At 41.8% G+C, this 14,598-nt stretch overlaps 2 protein-coding genes across 3 annotated transcripts in view; one reads left to right on the top strand and one right to left on the bottom strand.

Moving 5' to 3' along the window:
* The window catches only part of LOC122562836 (phospholipase A2-like), a 21,693-nt gene extending 16,406 nt beyond the window's left edge, over positions 1-5,287 (bottom strand). For both annotated transcript variants that reach the window (XM_043716092.1, XM_043716091.1), the window contains exon 1: positions 4,827-5,287. Coding sequence is in view for 1 of the 2 variants with exons in the window: in XM_043716091.1 (XP_043572026.1) it covers positions 4,827-4,999 (173 nt within the window). In the remaining variant the exon portion in view is untranslated. The remainder of the gene's footprint in view (positions 1-4,826) is intronic.
* A 46-nt stretch (positions 5,288-5,333) lies between these two features.
* The window catches only part of gcn1 (GCN1 activator of EIF2AK4), a 128,719-nt gene continuing 119,454 nt past the window's right edge, over positions 5,334-14,598 (top strand). Inside the window, exon 1 of the mRNA XM_043716089.1 lies at positions 5,334-5,415. Within this exon, the coding sequence (XP_043572024.1) occupies positions 5,398-5,415 (18 nt within the window). The 5' untranslated portion in view covers positions 5,334-5,397. The remainder of the gene's footprint in view (positions 5,416-14,598) is intronic.

Genomic DNA, 14,598 nt, shown 5'->3' with positions numbered 1-14,598 from the left:
AGCGTAGGTTTACGAGGTCAATTCCTGGAATGGCAGGATTACCTTACACTGAAAGACTGAAGCGACTGGGCTTGTATATCCTTGAGTATCGAAGATTGAGAGGGGATCTGATTGAGACGTATAAGATTATGAAAGGATTGGACACTCTGGCAGTAGGAAACATATTTCCACTGATGGGTGAGTCTTGAACCAGAGGACACAGCTTAAAAGTAAGGAGTAGGCCATTTAGGACAGAGCTCAGGAGAAACTTCTTCACCCAGAGAGTGGTGGCTGTGTGGAATGCTCTGCCCCAGAGGGCAGTGGAGGCCCACTCTCTGGATTCATTTAAGAAGGAGTTGGATAGAGCTCTCAAAGATAGTGGAATCAAGGGTTATGGAGATAAGGCAGGAACAGGATACTGATTAGGAATGATCAGCCATGATTATATTGAATGGCGGTGCAGGCTGGAAGGGCTGAATGGCCTACTCCTGCACCTATTGTCAGTTGTCTATTGTCTATCTTGATGCTCCGCACCAATCTCTAATTAAGTCCTTTCACTTTCTAGGATGGCATGGTGGCTCAGTGGTTAGCACTGGTGCCTCACAGTGCCTTGGCTGACTGTCTTTGTGGAATTTACATATTCTCCCCTTGTCTGCATAGGTTTCCTTCCACAATCCAAAGATGTGCAGGCCATGTTAAATTGTCAGTGGGGTCTAGGGATATGCAGGCTAGGGGGATTAGCCGTGGGAAATGCAAGGTTACAGATATGGGGTGGGATGCTGTTTGGAGGGTCGGTGTGGACTCAATGGCCTGAATGGTCTGCTTCTACACTGTAGAGATTCTATGGTATCTTTCTAGCTCATAGATGAGTGTTGATTAGCAGGAAGAAAGTTCAGGGGCCATATATATAGTTTGGAAGGAAGAATGCAATATATTAATGACAATGTTTCTGACAGGAAAGAGTTGGAAGAAGGGTTGGTTATCAGAGGACAACATTACTTTTTTTGTGAAATGAAGAAAAGAAAAATAAAGGATAATGATAATATGCAAGTTGAAGAAACACTTCTATTGCATACTTTCACTTCTTTGCTGTACTTGGATATATGACTCAGCAATTATAATTAGGTGATGAGAATAGTTAATATTAGGACACTTCAAGTAAGGGTGGATCACTAACTCTTTCATATCAGCATTCTAACCTTGGTCTCTTTTAAAAGAAGGAAGCACATGACAGCATTGTCAATGTCATGATTTTATCTTAATTATTAAGTACTTGGCAAAAGAAAGCCTACAAATAGATTAATTAGTCTGCATGTTAAGGTCAAGTCAGTAACTTCCCTTGGCTGCAATTTCCATTTCATATGTATCCATTTTCAGATAACATAGGCTACAACTCTTTATGATCATTTTCTTCCACTGGTCTCAGTACAAACACATCAAAAGCTTCCATCCATTACTTGCCAAGGGTAGACTTTCTGATATCTCTGTGAATTTAACAGATGGTGCCAGCATATTGTTTATTGCTCCTGACATAACCTTCCTGTAGTGAAAGTGTCATAATGCACTTCATGGTGCTTCATTATTGAAGTGAAGTAGATCAACCACCGTTTAGACTCAGCACAATCAGGGTTCAAACTCGGGATCTTGAAACAATACTAATCATATGCAGCACCTATCTAGTGAGTACAAGACAGGAGAAGGTGAGGAGAATTTGGTGCAGGAGTTCAGCAGTCACTGCATTTTATATTTCAAATGAGTTTTGATCTGTTAATAGTTGCAGAATTTGGACTGTGCTGATCAGACACATAGAGGGTGAGGGAGCCAGTCATCAGCTCATTGCTTCTACAGAGACTTTCCCTCATCCAGCCTTGATGGAGAGGAGAGAGATGGTGTTCATGGTCCATTCTAAAGTAAACCCCCGTGATGCCACATATAAGTACTTAACACTGTTAGTAGTTACTAATTAGGCAGTATACACCACCAAACTAGCTACAACACAACTGAAAGCAAAAATTGCTGAAATAACAGCAGGTCAGGCAGCATACATGGGAAAGAGCAAGCTAAAGTTTTGAGTCTGGATGACACAAAACGCTAGCTTGCTCTCTCTCTCCACATATGCTGCCTGACTCACAGTGATTTTCAGTAGTTTTTATTTTCAATAAACAATCCAACATCTGTGGTAATTTTCACCTAGCTACAACACTACCAATTCATTTTGAGAAAAGCAACAGTTAAATTCATGCCTCAACTGTCATTGGTCTCACTCTTTCTCAGTTTATTAAACAGGAGCCACATAATGTTTATTCTCTTCATAACAGGCAATAAAGAATAGAAGCTCCAGCAACTCCTGAATGTTATTTCAGCCAAAGCCCCTTCTTCCTCATCTTATTTCTGACCTCTTCTCTCTTCATGTCTACCTTGTTGACTTTTCACTATCCTGTGTGATCTTCCCTTTCTTCCTTAATGAATTTCAAGTTTGACACCAGACCATGATTAGATCCTGTATGTACCATAAATGTGCAACACATTCCTATAAATGCCACTGGAGGACAGCACTAGACCAGCACCTATTATATTTGGTGTACAGCTTGGTGTGACACAGCCCTCTGCTGGTAGATGTTGGATTACAATTCTTGCAAAGAGCTAACGAAAACAATGCAAGACAAAAATGAAAACACCTAAGTCAGAAATTTGAAGTAAATGCATTGAAAGCGCTAGAAACGTGCAGACATCAGTCAATGTACAGAGAAAAGACAGACTAATAATTTGGATATAGTGACTCCTTCAGAACTGTAAGATGAATAAATCTGGAATAAAATAAGGATAATTTCAGTAATGTTGGCTCTGAGACAATTGGATTATCTAGTTCTGGTTCACCTACGCCCCTTTATGGTTTGATCTATATGTGAATCCAGATTCACAGCAATGTATCTGACTCTTAATTGTCCTCAGAAGCCATTGAATTGTATTCAAGAAAGTGGCTTGCCACTATCTCCTCGAGAGTATTTGTAAATGGACAATAAATGCTGACTTTGCCAGAAATGCATCGATTCCAAGAATTAATGTGAGATGAGGAGAAATGTCTTAGCTCAAGACTAATGTTCTGTGTAAGCTGTGCAACAACCAGCAGTTTGCTTACAAGTCAGTCCATTCAAGCTACCGTGAGTGTGAAGCTGTGCAAAACAATATAAAGGGAGCCAGACATTTAAAGAAAATACATGACCCCTAGAAATTAAGGGTGCAAGGTTATTGAATTATTGAAATTCTCTGTGCTAGTCATTGAGTATAGTCAAATCGACATCAATGTGTTTTTGGATATTGAGGAAATGAAAGGATATGAAGATAGTGTGGGAAGATGGCGCTGAGGCTATGTATTTCGGTTTCTGTATGTTTAAAGATCATAACTTTTTGAACGACAGAGCATGTCTGTGGGCATGTAAATGTTCTTTTCAATGAAACAATGATCCGTTTGTCAATGAACAAAAAAATTTGGCAATAGCTAAGCCTTTGAAAAACATGGAAAATGCATCTTGTCTCTCATAAAGTCAACAAATGGTGGGAGCATAAAATAGATCAGCCCATCCCACAATGAAAAGGAATAAAGCCTTTGAGGCTCACCCACCTCATGCCTTTCAATAACCTCCTACACCAAGATATCATGGACCTCATTCTATTTGTCTTTCCAGTAGTCTATATCCTTAGGTTTATACGTAGGAAGTGTGTAATACCTGTTCAGATCAGTTTCTGTGGTTTCTTTTACTCCAGCAGTTTCCAAATCATGACTTGTGCCCTCAACTGGTGTCACAGAAACAGAGAAACAGTTTGTAAACTTTCCAACCACCACCATCCCACACCAACATTACTAAGTCTGGAAATCCAGCCCCAGCCATGAACCCAGTACAATGTCTCCATTGTTGAGCTGTGGCCTGACGAAGCACAGTCTTGTCATGTTGGCTTTGAAGAATGACATGCGCTCCAAGTCAGCCATGTCAAGAATTTCAACCTTTGCTACTTCTGCTTTCTGATCAAGGTTCATGAGCTTAGGTGCCTTAGATGAAGTAATGGACGAGTGAGCACACAGTACAATTTTACAAAGTACTTTAAAAGCACTGATTTACATATTTATATGATGGATTAAATGATGATCCATAAATGCAAAGTTCAATAATTATATACTTACTATAATTATACATGTTACTATATTGCTTTCATGCTGTTTATTTTGTTGAATCTCGGATCATGTCAATTTCAAGTGTTAAAATAGGGTTATATAGGAAATACTGACTTACTCTGCACACTATCCATCTCTCCAACCTTGTTCTGAACCTATATTTATCTACAAGATGATACCAAAGTCTGGAGCAGACTATTTTGGTGCTGTGCTCTGCCTTATGTGGTGGAGAGACACCAACTCACATTCAAGCTCAATATCTCTGAGGGGGAGAGTTACAAGGTGGAGAGTTAGAAAGTCATGCTAATCATAAAATCCTACTACCATACTGCAGGCTCCACCATATCTTACTGTAAATCAAACAGCTTCTTTATGTGTCGGTTTTAGTCTGTTGCAAGTTTTGGTTTCCTTTTCTTTACACTTTTATCCACAAGTAGTGGATAAAAGTGCTAAACACTTACTGGCTCAGATTCCTCTCCAGGTTTCAAGAAAAAGCAAATTGTGGCATAGTGATTAGCAATCTAGATACTCAGGCTGATGCTCTACAGACATAAGTTGAATTCCTACCATGGCAGCTGATGCAATTTAAAGTCAATTAATAAATCTGGAGTGAGTCTCAATAATGATGCCATGAGTACTACAATTGATTGTTAAAAAATAAATCTGTTTCACTAACCTGTAGTGAGGATAATCTGGTATCCTTACCCTTATCTGGCCTATATGTGACTCCAGATCCATTGTAATGCGGTTGACTCTTAACTGCCCTCTGAAATGGACCAGCAACACACTCAGTTCAAGCACATTTAGGAATGGACAACAAATGCCAGCCTCGTCAGTGATCCCCCTCATCCCAAGAAATATAAACAGAAAGGAAAGTAATAGAAGGCAGCAGCATCTTTGCCCTTTGCACAGATTTTGCACTCAGTTGATGCTGAACTCAGTTTTGTGGTTGAGGGTCAGGGGGCTGGAGAGAAGATTTCAGATTTAGGGACAGTTGAGGGTATAAAGCCGTTTGAAAAATAATTTTGGAGGCTTCCAGAGTACTGGATTTTATATTTATCCTGAATTGGGTGGAGATAGTGGTGGCTGAGTGATAGCCAGATGCTGGTCCTGATGCTGCTGGGGCGCAGCTGAGCTGTTGCCTAGTGACCGGGCTTCCCAGGCAACCGCTGCCGCCCCGCCCCTTCCACTGGCTGGATAGCTAACCCGGAAGCGGTACCTTTTCCTCTTCCGGCGTGTTGTGGAAAATGGCGACGGACACGCAGGTCTGTGCTGGCGGAGCGGAGCTTGGGGCTTGTGTTGGGCCTGCGTGGACAGGAACCGGGTTCGCGCTGGGAATCGACGGGCAGACACCTCGGGTTGTGGGGCGACATTGATCTGGGAGGGGGAGTCTGAGTTAGAGATAGCGGAGGCAGTGGGTGGGCCCTCTCAGAACTCTGGGGGAGAGAAGAATTAGAGTGATAGCTGTTACCCTGAGGGTTAGGAGCGCGCTCACTGGGAGGTTAGAGGCATCTGTTGGTCATTGGAGGTGATGATGACCATGTACATCATCTAGGGCATTTGGTGCGGTTTCGAGGGGTATCTTGATGATTAGAGATGCTGATCAGTTCTGAGAATGTGCTGCAGCATGAAGACCCAGGCACTTCAGATTGTTTTGGATGAGTTGCTGGCTGGGCATTTTCACTCCTTGGGGTCCTTTCTGTTTCTGGTGTCGTTTCGACGTTGAGTTTGCAGCGTTAGGGGAGTGATCTTGGCCGAGCTTTTTCTAGAACTCAAAGTCTACATCAGTGCTTCCTTAGAACAGTTTGGTCTGGACGTTTGCCAAGACCCTATCACCTGCATAATTTAGTCAATTTGCATAAAAAGTCCAGCAGTGCACATAAAATTTGGTTTGGTAGGTGAGTGTTGGACATGCGAAGCCGAACTCAGTTGTGAGGCTGACCGGAAGGTTTTGTTTGATTGGATTAGATTCCCTACAGTGTGGAAACAGCCCTTCGGCCAACAAGTCCACACCGACCCTCCGAAAAGTAACCCACCCAGACCCATTTCCCTCTGACTGGAGCGCCTAACACTATGGACAATTTAGCATGGCCAATTCACCTGACCTGCACATCTTTGGACTCTGGGAGGAAACTCGAGCACCCAGAGGAAACCCACGCAGACACAGGGAGAATGTGCAAACTCCATACAGATAATCGCCCGAGGCTGGAATTGAACCTGGGACCCTGGTGCTGTGAGGCAGCAGTGCTAACCACTGAGCCACTGTGCCGCCCATGATGAACATGACTTGTGTGTATATTGGTTTGTACTGAGGGAGAGGTGGGCATTTTCAGCCTGATTCTCTCATTTGACCTATCTCCTCACAGTGGCATCATAAGTCTATAATTGTGGAAATAAATCTAAAATCAGTGGGTTGATCAGGACATTGTCTGTATCTTGTTGAGCTGTATGTTCCACAACAGAATGCCAACCCACCTTCAAAACTACTGGACCTTTGATGGGCTCATCTGCCTTGTCTGCAGTAATCCATTGTCACATATTGGAGAAACTAAATCTCTAAGTTGCCACGCGTTGGGAATCCATTGGCTACCCTCAGCTGTTTAATTCTGCCTATTGAAGCAGTTTATTAAGGTGTGACTGCAGTTGCTTGCTGAAAGCTCTCCACAACTCCAGGTGAGAACTAGTTGAATGCAGGACCATTACCAGGTCATAGAGTCATAGAAATGTACAGCACAGAAACAGACCCTTCGGTCCAACTCGTCCATGTCGACCAGATATCCTAACTTAATCTAGTTCCATTTGCCAGCACTTGGCCCATTACCCCTCTAAAGCCTGCCTATTCATGTACCCGTCCAGATGCCTTTTAAATGCTGTAATTGTCCCAATCTCCTTCACTTCCTCTGGCAGCTCATTCCATATACGCACCACCCTTTGTGTGAAAAAGTTGCCCCTTACTTCCCTTTTATATCTTCCCGCTCTCACCCTAACCTCTGCTCTCTAGTTCTGAACACTCCCACTCTGTCTATTTATCCTATCCATGCCCCTCATGATTTCCTAAACTTCTATAAGGTCACCCCTCAGCTTCCAATGCTCCAGGGAAAACAGCCCCAGCCTGTTCAGCCTCTCCCTTTAGCTCAAATCCTCCAACTCTGGCAACATCCTTGTAAATCTTTTCTGAGCCCTTTCAAATATCACAACATCCTTCTGATCGAAAGGAGACCAGAATTACACACACTGTGCAGCAAGCCAACCTGTGAGCCATGTTGTTCCTTCTGAACACTGCTTAACAGTCTAAGTTCCAACAGTCCTGAAGGTGTGAAATATGTTGAGCTTGACAAGATACAGAAGATACTTGATTTACTGCGAATGAATCTATCTCCAGATATCTAGACAGTTGTCACCAGACCAGATAGGTCAGGGTAAAAGATTAAACCGGATATGTAATTCTTTCTCTCTATAGTCCAACTCATGTACATGGCATGTTCATCATGCTATCAGAGATATGGAGATAGTGAGAACTGGAGATGCAGGTGAGTCAGAGTGGAGCATAGGTCAAGTAGCATCCAAGGAGGAGAGTTGACATTTCAGGTCAGAGTCTGGGAGGGGGGAAGGAGGTTGCGAGATAAATAGAAAGAGGGGATGGGGCTGAGGGAGAAAGGTGGATGGGATGGTGATAGGTGGATGCAGGTGGGAAGTGGCTGTGATAGGTAGGTGGGAAGGAAGATGGTCAGGTTAAGTGTGTGGGATGGAGACGGAGGGCTGGGCCTGGGATGAAGTGGGGTGAGGGGTGATTTGAAAGCTGGTATTTTCAGACGTCTATTTTCAGATGTAACATTGTAAGCTTGGCTCAGGCCTCCTCCTCCACCCTACCCCCTTAACCTGACCCTACCTATTCATCTTCCTTCCACTTATCCACTCCACCCTTCCCACTGACATATCATAGCCACCTGCGATCACTTATTGCCCTCCCTCCCTCTATTTATCTCTCAATTTCCTTCCCCTCCCCCAGTCCTGATGAAAGGGTCCGACCTGAAAGATTGACTCTGCTCCTCCTCTAATGCTGCTTAACCTGCTGTGCTTTTTCCAGCTCCATTCTTTATCTATTCAGTCAGAGATTAGATTATTTACAGCGTGGAAACAAGTCCACACCGACCCTCCAAAGAGCAACCCATCCAGACCCATTCCCCTATGTTTACCCTTTCACCTAACACTATGGGCAATTTGGCCAACTCATCTAACCTGCACATCTTTGAACTGTGGGAGGAAACCCACGCAGACACAGGGAGAATGTGTAAACTCCACACAGACAATTGCCCGAGGCAGGAATTGAACCTGGGTCCCTGGCGCTGTGAGGCAGCAGTGCTAACCACTGTGCCACCGTGCTGCCCAAAGATACTCACCCTCAGAAGATGAGGGTATACACTGGGTTGGAATTGGGGAGGAGAGTATCAAGGATATACAACTTGGAGATGTGTGAATGTGTCAAAGCAAATCTGGGATGAAGTGTAGGAATGATAAACCTGGCCCAGAAAACTAGTTGGGAAAAGGACAAATATATGCTATGGTAGAGAGTTCTCTATGTGAGAGAGGTGACAAGAGAGACCTTGGGCTTTGAGACTGTACATTAGGCTGAGTCAAGAGAACATTATGGAAAGTGTGCAGGGGAAAGGGAGTGAGCAAAAGATGTGGTATACATGGGTGTAAATGTGATAGAAAGGGTAGGAATTGAGGTCCTGTAGTCAGACTTTGAAGAGCTGGGGAGGAAGTTAAAAAGTAGCATCACTGTCACTTCAAAGGATCTGGATTGCTTCCAGTGCATGTAGTAATGCAAATTGGAATAAGAGGGCTTAGACTTTTGAGGTATTGGGATCAGTTCTAGACCAAGAAGCATTTGTTTGGAGGAACATTTGTCCAATGCTGACATGGGAAATTCATGAAATTAGGAGAGTTTGAAATAAATTAGTATATTGGTGGAGACCAACATACAGATGCAGGAAAGAGGAATTAAATGTGTAAAAAGATTGTGTCCATGGAGTGCTATTAGAACTACACTAGTTCGGAGCAGACTAAGAAAGATTGCAGGGACTACTAGGGCAGCTTTAGAATTGATGTGTGGAAAATGAGGTTGGTGAGACACGAGCTGAAATAGCATTATTGGAATGTAATGGGCTGGAAATAATGGAAAAATGGTGATGACTGAGCACTTAATAATCTAGGACACAGTATTCAGAAAAGGTAGTGAAGGAATGAAAATGGGGTAGGTTGACATATCTTGAGATTTGGTTTATTAATGGAGAACAGCAATGAGCAATCTGAAGCACAAGTTCTAAATTAGAAGAGGACTAACTTCAATGAGTAGGGATCTTGTATAAAATCATGAGGGGCATGGATTGGGTGAATAGTCAAGGTTTTTTCCCCAGGATAAGACAGTCCAAAATCAGAGGGCATAGGTTTAAGGTGAAAGGGGAAAGAGTTAAAGGGGACCTAATGGACAGCGTTTTCATATTGAGGGTGGTGCGTGTGGGGAAAGAACTACCAAAGGAAGTAGTGGAAGCTGGTTTAATTACGACATTGAAAAGGCACCTGGATGGGTGCATGAAAGGAAAGGTTTAGAGGGATATGGGTCAAATGCTGGCAGGTGGGACTAGATTAATTTAGGACAGCTGGTCAGCATGGACGGAAGCGTCTGTTTCCGTGCTGTATGTGCTATTGACTGTAGTAAGTGTAAAATGGAACCAATGACATATGAGGAAAACTGAAATGGAACAGTGGGTGATGGGGTGCCAAAAGCTGAGAAGTGGATAATATAATGCCTTCATTCAGAAAGCATATAAGGACTTCTTAATAGCCACAGGTTAGACACTTTAGTACTGTGCTTGGTACGGTTTCAGAATCAATAAGGGAAATAAATTGTAAGTGTTTGAGTTTCTTGAAGTGATCCAGCATGAATGTGTAAAAGGCAGATAGTGTTTGATTTAACAAATTGGATTTCTTGATGGTTGTTGTCTATACAGACTTTTATAAAACTTCTGACAAAGCACCATATTAAGAGCTGATTAATAAAACTAAAGCTCATCGGTTGGGAGAGTTAGTGCCGGCCTTGGATAAAAATTGACTTTCAGGACACAAAGCAGTGAGTCAAGTGTTTGTAGTTCAGTCAAAGTGATGATAGACAGCAGTTATCTCCAAGACCTTGAAGTAGAATCACTTTTCTGACATTCATAAATGACTTGAATATGAATATATAAAATCAAACTTTAAAATTTAATGATGATGTCAAACTTGGATCTACGTTCAAAGTGAGGATGATATTAATTGACTGCAGCAGTAAGTTGACAGACCAGAATGGACAAACAAGTGACAATTGGAATTTAATTCAGAGAAGTGTGAGGCGGTGCATTTTGGAAATACTGAATATAAAAGCAATATAAAAGTTGAATAAAAACAATGTGCTGGAATTAGTCAGCTGTTCTGGCAGCATCTGAGAAGCGAAAAAGAGAGAATGCTTTGAGTTGAATATGACTCTTCTTGAGAACTGAACATCACAATTCCAAAGTGTGTGCTGCGTTCATGCACAAAGATTTGTGACAGAATTAAGAAAGGTAGATAAATACAAGCTGTTGCCTTTACCTTATGGCATAATGACTAGGGCACACCAGTTTAAGGTTTCAGGAAGAGATGTGGGAGGTCTGTTAAGAAGAACTTGTTTATGCAGTGAATGTTAATGTTCTGGAACTCTAGATGCTAGAACTGGAGATGGATCAATTTCAGAAAGAAATTAGGCCCAGTGGAAAGGAATAAACTTGCAGGGCATTAGACATAGAGGGGAATTGGACTCAGAAGAGCTGGCATTGGATGGGAGTAGCCAAATAGCCTCCTTGTGTGCTGTAATGACTCTGGTGCAGGGATTATGCATGCATCTATCATTTCTGTTTATATGTTAACTTTGAGTTAACTTTAAGCTCATGTTACATGTAGGTTGGCAAATCCTGTGCTTCTCCTTCCATACCCTTGTATATGTCTTTTAAATTGTTGATATACCGTCCAATCAGGATTGCTTGGCTTATCAACTTTGTAGGGATTCTGTGGTTCTATAAAAGTGTGGAAACGGCCCAACAAGTCCACACCGACCCTCCAAAGAGTATCCCACCCAGAGCTATTCCCCTACCCTATTACTCTACATTTCCCCTAAATTACGCACCTAGCCTACATATCCCTGAACAATTTAGCATAGCCAATTCATCTAACCTGCACATCTTTGGACTGTGGGATGAAATCAGACCACCTGGAGGATACCCATGCAGTCATAGGGAGAATTTGCAAATTCCACACAGACAGTCGCCCGAGACTGGAGTTGAACCCGGGTCCCTGGCGCTGTGAAGCAGCAGTGCTGACCACTGGGCCACCGCACCAACCCAAATTGTGCTGTACGTCTTCTAAACTTCCAGCACCATTTTGTGTGTGCTTACAACTTTGTCTTAATAAGACTGAGGCATTGCATTCCTAGAGATGTTTGTGTTTAAAATAGGATTTACTGTAAAGCTGAGTCACAGAATTCAGAAGGGTCAACTTGGCTCAAATGTGGATGAGTAACAACATGGCTAAAGTGAAGATTACCAAATGTTTACCTTTGAAAATAGTTCTATCATGTCTGATGCTCTTTTTTTGCTGGAGTGCAATGTAACAGCTACTAATCTCCTATTGATACCTCACTCAAGTGATTATTTTGTAATGGATGAGCCATGATATGTTGATGACAGAACCTGTTTATATCATGGGTCATTGACCTGATATCCATATGTACACCCCCAGCATGCGCCCCTGGATAGTGATGAGGGATGCAAATCTTGGCTTTTTTTGTTTTGATTCAATCTGCTACCATTGGCTGATACATGCATGCATGCACCTTGCCGATTTAGCACCAAGTCTTAACGAGTACAGCTAATCTGACTTGGCACCCAGCAGAAAACAAGTCCTTTATGTGACCTTCAATGATATGAACAGCATGCTTCCCATTCTTTTAACCAGCTGTTTTTTGTAAATTCTCTCATTCATTCATTCACGAATGTGGGAATTATTGGCAAGACCAGAGATTACCCATCTCTGTTTGCTTTTTGGAATGTGGCGATGAGCCTCCTAAAGAAAAGTCTTAGACTGAAACATTGGGGAGGTAATGACCTCACTGGATTGTTAATCCAGAAACCCAGGTAGTGTTCTGAGGACCATCCACAGGAAATGGTGGAATTTGTTTTCAATAAAAATTGGAGGTTAAGAGTATAATGATGACCATGTAACTATTGTCAGTTGTTGGAAAGACCCATCTAGTTCACAAATGTCCTTCAGGGAAGGAAATTGCCATCCTTACCTGGTCTGGACCACACGTAACTCCAGGCCCATTGCAATGTGGTTGACTCTTAACTACTGTCTGGGCAATAAATGCTGGTCTAGCCAGTGATGCCTTCATCCTGTGAATAAACATTTTTTTTAAAAAAGTGTGATCCCTCTCTCCGCCAACGCTGTCAGGCTGAGTATTTCCAGTGTTTTATAGTTTAATTTTACATTTTCAACATTCATAGCATTTGTGCTTGTTTCGTTCTTGAACTGTTGGGGAATAGAGAGTGAAGATAGAAAGAGGTTCCAAAATGTCGTATTTATACTAATAAAGGGATGGCAATATATTTCCAGTCACTATTTATGCAGTGACTGCTAATGATGTGGAACTCTGGGTGCTAGAAACGGAAATGGATCAATGCAGAGTGATAGGCATAGAGGGGGCTAGGACTTTCTGGATTCAGAAAGCTGATGTAGATATGATGGGCCAAATGACCACCTTATGTGTAATGACTGTGGTGTAGAGATTAATCATTTACCTATCCTTATATTGCGTGAGTTGGAGGCACTTGTGCTTCTGTTATTCTTGTCCTTCTAGGCATAGGGATTGTAGGTCTGGAAAGTTTTTGTTGACAAAACCTTGGTGAGTTGCTGCAATGTATCTCTCAGATGATGCACAGTAGAACCTCTTTACACTGGCAGTGGAAGGAGAGTGTTGAATTAAGATTGAAGTTCTGTGCAGCACTTTGTTTTTAACTACTATCATATTGAACTGTCATCTTCATGTTATGACTTGTTTCTGTGCTTCAGATTTTGAGCTAAAATAGGTTTGGAAATTTAATTCTTAATTCTTGCATGGAGTATTTTAATATTATACCATCATAATCCTGAAGGGGGAGGATGTGTGTGGAAATGTGCCTACTGAAGGGTATTCCAGCATTCCCACATTTGGAATTGCTGTAAATTTAGAGATATTATTTTACTCGACCTGTTGAGACATGCTGTGACACACCTCTGGGTAGGACTTGAACCTGGATCTTCTGACTCGAAGGTGGTGACACTACCACCACACAGTTCTCATGAATGGGCCCAAGACTTAACCTTGATCAGTATATCAAATTTATTCATCACACAAAATTTATCCATTTATTTTGGGATGACTGCTTTTCTAACTTTTGTAAATATCCTGGACTTGAACATACTCCATCACTTCTGAGTTTTAAGATGACACAATTTCGGGAAATGAAGCAAATGATGGGAAGGATGGCAGCAGATTTAGGGAGGTTGTGCAGATTGCTGAGATTAACAGACACATGACAAAAGAAATTTAATGCAGTTTTGAAATGGTACAGTTTGAAAGGTAAAATAAGGAAGTGTGATGTAAAATAATGATGCAATTTTAAAAAGCATTGCAGGAGCCATGGGAATTGGGGTACATGCCCTCATTTTGGAAGCTGACATGGCAAGGTGATAGGATACATGGGATTCTTGGCTTTGTAAATAGCCAAATGGAGGTTAAAAGCAAAGGTTAGACTATTAGAGTATAATGTCTGATTTTGAGTGTCACATTTCAGAAAGGATGTCAAGGGCTTGGAAGGGATTTACTCGAATCATACTGGGATGAAGGATATTCATTATATTGAGAGATTACTGAGAAGCTGGGATTGTGCTCCTCAGTTCAAGAAAGTTTAAATAGATTAAGTAGTATCCTTCAAAATCATGAACAGTTTTCAGAACTAAAGAGAAATTGTTTCCATTGTCTGAAGGCTTGCTAATAGAGGTCATAGATTCAAAGCAACTAGTAAAGGGACTGAATATGAGATGAGAATTTGCTTTATACACTGCTTGAAAGGGTGGTGAGAGCAGAATACCGAATGGCTTTCCAAATATCATTGGAAAAATTCAGAGAAGGAAATTGCAAAAATGTTGAGGAAACTAATTAGATGCTGTGAAAAAGCTAATACAGGCACGATGCAAAACCCTAACCTTTGTAATGCAGAACTTTAGTAACTACTTTCTTTTAAGTTCAACCAAACATTTATAAGCGGTCTGGGGAAAGATGTAAGCTTCTCAAGTACAGGTAAAGTTTGCATCAAAGATTTGTCACAATATGGAGT

This window comes from Chiloscyllium plagiosum, chromosome 25 (genome assembly GCF_004010195.1).
Source record: "Chiloscyllium plagiosum isolate BGI_BamShark_2017 chromosome 25, ASM401019v2, whole genome shotgun sequence".
NCBI classification, from domain to species: domain Eukaryota; kingdom Metazoa; phylum Chordata; class Chondrichthyes; order Orectolobiformes; family Hemiscylliidae; genus Chiloscyllium; species Chiloscyllium plagiosum.
Note: the sequence above shows the minus strand (reverse complement) of the source record. Positions and strands in the feature narration are given on the sequence as shown.